The sequence below is a fragment of the Montipora capricornis genome, chromosome 12 (assembly GCF_036669925.1).
Source record: "Montipora capricornis isolate CH-2021 chromosome 12, ASM3666992v2, whole genome shotgun sequence".
Taxonomy (NCBI): domain Eukaryota; kingdom Metazoa; phylum Cnidaria; class Anthozoa; order Scleractinia; family Acroporidae; genus Montipora; species Montipora capricornis.
In genome coordinates, this window is record NC_090894.1 from 37,602,438 (window position 1) to 37,607,437 (window position 5,000).

The following is a 5,000-nucleotide window of genomic DNA, read 5'->3' on the forward strand; positions in this document are numbered from 1 at the left end:
AGTGCGTCGTTTGGCGGATAACACTTTCTTCGGATGTACTCTCTGAAACGCAACAACCAGGCCACGCCCCTCTTAAGCTCGTACCAAGACGAGTAACGCTGGATCATTGAGTTTAAATTACTTTCCTCAGAAACCATGGTTGTTCTATTGGTTTGACCTTGACTCTTAATCTCTGTATCCTGGTCAGGTATACTTGGTAAAGGACTTGAAGGAACTGGCCAAGACTCTTCTAGTTTCCAAAGGAATTCGGGACCCTTGAACCATCGATCCTGAAGAAGCAACTCTTCCGGAGTCAAACCTCTGCTGGCATCATCTGCAGGGTTCCTTGCTGACTCAACGAAATTCCACTGCGATGGTTTTGAGCCATCGTGGATCACTGCCAGACGATTTGCAACAAACGTATGAAACCGCTTGTCCTCATTCTTGATGTATTGTAAAACAGCTGTAGAGTCCGACCAAAACACTGATCTGTCAATCTTTATCTCCATTTCTTCTCTTAATGTTCGGTCCAGCTTCACGGCAACTACCGCTGCTGATAGCTCCAACCTGGGAATGGTCATTGGCTTGACGTGAGCTAAACGGGACTTTCCAACGAGGAAACTGCAGTGGACTGCATTCCTTTTTTCATTGACAAATCTTGCATACGAGACCGCACCATACGCGATCTGTGACGCGTCTGCGAAGTGATGAAGCTCCGTGACGTCTGCTACACCAAAGTCAGCTGGTTTCAAACATCGTGCCAAAGAAATCTGGGACAACTTTGGTAACTCTGAAAGCCACTTTTTCCAGCGTATAGCTTCTTCTTCTTTAATCTCTTCATCCCAACTAAGCCCTTGCTTGCAAAGATCTTGAATTAGTTTCTTGGCCGAAAGAACAACTGGCGAAATGATACCGAGGGGATCATAAATGGAGCTGGTCACTGATAAAATCCCTCGACGTGTGTAGGGCTTATCCTTTGGCAGCAACTTAAAGATGAACATATCTGTCTCCATGCTCCACTGAACACCAAGAGTTCTCTCGATGGGAAGTTCTTCAGCCTTCAAATCAAGATCAAAGATTGAAGGGGCTCTATCGGCGTTTGGAATGGTCTCTAGGACATCCTTAGAGTTACACGACCACTTAGTCAATCGGAATCCGCCCTTTTGAAGCAGTTCGCAGAGCTGACTTCTTAAATCGATGACAGCACAGGAGGATTGCACAGATTTCAGACAGTCGTCAACGTGAAAGTTCTTCAGGACTGTATCGATCACCTGATGGGAGAAATTTCCAATATTGTCTTGAGCAGTCTTCCTGATGCAGAAGTTTGCACAACTCGGTGACGAGGTACTACCAAAAAGGTGGACTTCCATCCGGTATTCAATAGGCTGTGCAGATAAATCATCGTTTGGCCACCACAAAAATCTCAAGGCATCTGAATCCAGGGGGTCAACTTTCACTTGATGGAACATAGCTTCGATATCAGAAACCAGGGCGACTGGTTCTTGACGAAATCTTTGAAGAACACCGAACAAACTATTGGTCAAATCAGGGCCGTGTAATAACTGATCGTTCAGAGAAGTACCCTTGAACCGTGCAGCACAGTCAAATACTACTCTTAACTTGTCTGGCTTGTGGGGATGGAAAACGGCATGGTGTGGTAGGTACCATGAGGGCCTGCCATTAGGGTAAAGTTCCTTCACAGGCACTTGCTTAGCATAACCTTTTCCGATGTAGTCGTTAACAGCTGCTTTATAGCGTGCGAAGAACTCTGGATCTCGATGAAATCTCTTTTTCAACAAAGACAATCGCTGCTCAACTGCGACTCGGTTATTTGGAAGGTAAGGAGGTTGCCGTCTCCATGGAAGGGCCACTTGATAACGTCCGGAGACCCTTCTGACAGAAGATTCCATGATTGCCAATGCTCTTTCGTCTTCAACGGACATGGCGACTTTAGAACTAGATATCGAATCAGCAAAATCAGTTTCCCAGAAGTTCTTAACTTGCAGCAGTAAGGTTTCGTCTCTGGAGTCGCTTTCGTCATTCAAACGCACAAAGTTCACACTAAAACTGCTTTCTTCATTGACCTTCACAGTTGGTCCTATAAGGGTCCAACCTAACAACGAACGGATGGCAACCGGTTCACCTCTACCGCCGCGCCTCTCTTCGAGCACCCAAAACGCTTCGGGGACGTTACACCCTATCAGCACTCTTACTTCCTTGCCGTCGATCTCTGGGAGTTCGATGCCGTTAAGGTGCGGCCATTTAGTGACATCATGATCTCTTGGAATACTACACTCAGATATGTTTAGGCGATCGACGGTCCACGCCCTAGGTACTTCAAGGCTGGAATCTCCGTTGATTGAGCCAACGATTAGCTTAACTTCTAGGCCAGATCTCTCGCTGTTCTTGCTTTCTTGGGTTGTTAACATGAAACTTCGTGGTTGCCCTGTGATCCCCAATTCATCAACCAACTTCCTGTCACAAAGGGTCACATCAGAGCCGTTATCTAACAGGGCGTACGTTTCTACCACTTTACCGGGCTGATTACCACGTACCCTAACAGGAACAATTCTTAGACGGACTTTATCAGCTATATGGCCAGTACCATTCTGACCATTCACGCCGGCCCCAATGACATGACTCTGGCTGGACAATTGTGTTACAACACCAGAGGTGGAACTTTCACTATGGCCGAGCTCCTGATCGGCACGGCGACTATCTTGTGTCCCGTGACCAACTGGAAGAGGCTGAACTGGTGGATGGAGAACGGTCATATGCTTCTTTCCACAACCCTCGACGTAACAACCACTTCTCTGCATGCATCCCTTGGCCATATGGCCTATTTTGAAACAGTTCTCACATAACCTCGCATCGCGAACGATCCTAATACGATCGCTGTACGATTTGTTCTTAAATTGTTCGCAGTTCCACAGCTGGTGCATACCATGGCAAACTAGACACCGGAGACCGGTGCTCTGAATCCCCCTTGGGTCGCATAGGTAGTCATTTTTGCTCCGGGATTTGAAGATTTGTTTCTTGGATTGCCCTTTTCTTTGTCGTTAGTTAATGCACCTCCAAAAACTGGATTGTTGGCCACTCGCGCCTTAGTAGTGACAAACTGGGAAATGTGATGAATTCTCGGTCGCTGACCGGTTTGCTGGATATTGTCTGCGATCTCAAGCCACTTCGTTTTCAGGTGAAAGGGGAGCCTGTCAACTATTCTTCTCAGATTATCGGCGCTGTTAATCTCGTCCAAGTACCCTATTGATTCGAATGCGTTCTGGCAATCCCTCAGCTGATCTGCAAAGGCCAGTAGTCCCTTTTGGTCATAAGGCTTCACGGGTGGACCATGAGTTATTTGGTTTAAGTGGGCTACGGCAATCTTGAATGGATGCCCAAAACGATCTTGCAGCAGGGCACGTGCAGTCTGGTATCCAAATGCAGGATCCATTGAAACACAGCTCTTGATAGCATTTCTAGCTGCTCCCGTACAGTACTGAAGAAGAAATGACAACTTCTCATTCTCATCGGACGCATTTTTCTCGATATTGCTCTCAAAGGAGCGAATAAAGTTCCAAAACTCAAGCGGATTTCCATCAAACGTGCTGAGTTCAGGTTTAGGTAAGGCAAACCCTTGCCTAATCGTTGACGCCACAGATTGAAACGTTTGCTGTTGGAGCTGTATCATTTGCTGTTGCTGCTGCAGTAACTGCTGAAACCTTGCCTCGGGCGGAGAAACCTCATTGCAAGATCTAGTTGATGGAGCCTCACAGCGATTCGGTACTCGCGTCCACACAGGAGCAGCCGGATTCAAAGTGACACTTGTACCCGGTAAAGGTGCAGACATTTTCTCTTCTTTGGCGTCTGCAATCAAGTAAACCGACTCATAAGCCCTTTCTGGCTCAAATAGTGACTTGTCCTCGGTAGCCTGGGAAGGATCCACAATTTGTTCTACGCCATCTTCCTCCTCTAAGATATGGGCCCTTAGGGTGGCTCGCTCAACTTCATTCTCTGCTTCTAGGATCTCCTGCTCTCGCTGTACGGCATCCCTTTTCTGTTGCAGTTCTATCTTCTTCTTGAGTTGATTCAACTTTAGTTTAGCGATGGCCCTTTCTGCCTTAGCTACTTTTATTTTTACACTCAAGCGCGAATCCATGCTAGAACCAGAGTGATGACTTTTATTCGAAGTCAACGAGAGTCCATGCTGGCTTACAGAATCACTCGGTAGAACATCAGAACACGTCTCCTCGTTCCAGACACTAGTTAACCACTTGTTAACACGCTCACAAAACTCGTGCTTCCTCTGGAGTTCGGAGTCAAAACCACTTATTGTTACTTGCAGCTCTTCGGAATCATCTATGGCATCAATGTACATGATGTGTGCCTGCTCAAATTTAGTAAACGCTAACTCCAAAGCTCTAAGTTTCTCTTCGATAAGAATGACATTTCTGCGACGCCTCAGCAAAGGCTCGATATCCTGATAAATTCTGGTCAAATGACCCTTGTATGCGGAACGCGAATCTTTCAAGGCACTCTTTTCCTTCGTCGGAACTTCCTGAGTTGGCATATTGCCACTTGCACAAACACCGTCAACCACCGAACTGGCATCCATCGTCTTCAAACGGGTCGAACGAACACAGTTTTTGAATGAATGAACGGTCGTAAATCCTTGTTGCTCGCATTTAAACACCACTTTTTGAATACGCTATTTAATTCTTGCAACTGCATGCGATTCAACTGAAAAAGATACGATAAACGATTACATAAATTATTCTAAAGGTAATGAACAGAAAAGCGCAACGGAAAACACAAGACAAATACTTAGAAACTGTGATGCGAATTGAGATAAGCCAGAAGGCTGCCGAGAACGGTGAAAACAGAGACTAACGCAAATCTAGAACTTTAGAAGGATAATGTAACGACCGAACTTGGAAGAGAAAATTATGCGTAATAACGCCGAAACAAACTTATATACCTGCAAACGAACGTGCAAAAAAGACTACAGGGAATAATTACGGTAT

At 45.9% G+C, this 5,000-nt stretch overlaps 1 protein-coding gene across 1 annotated transcript in view; it reads right to left on the reverse strand.

Moving 5' to 3' along the window:
• Positions 1–2,813, reverse strand: part of LOC138025772 (uncharacterized) — a 3,705-nt gene extending 892 nt beyond the window's left edge. Inside the window, exon 1 of the mRNA XM_068872936.1 lies at positions 1–2,813. This exon is cut by the window's left edge and continues 892 nt beyond it. Coding sequence (XP_068729037.1) covers positions 1–2,813 — 2,813 coding nt within the window.
• Positions 2,814–5,000: the final 2,187 nt, after the last annotated feature.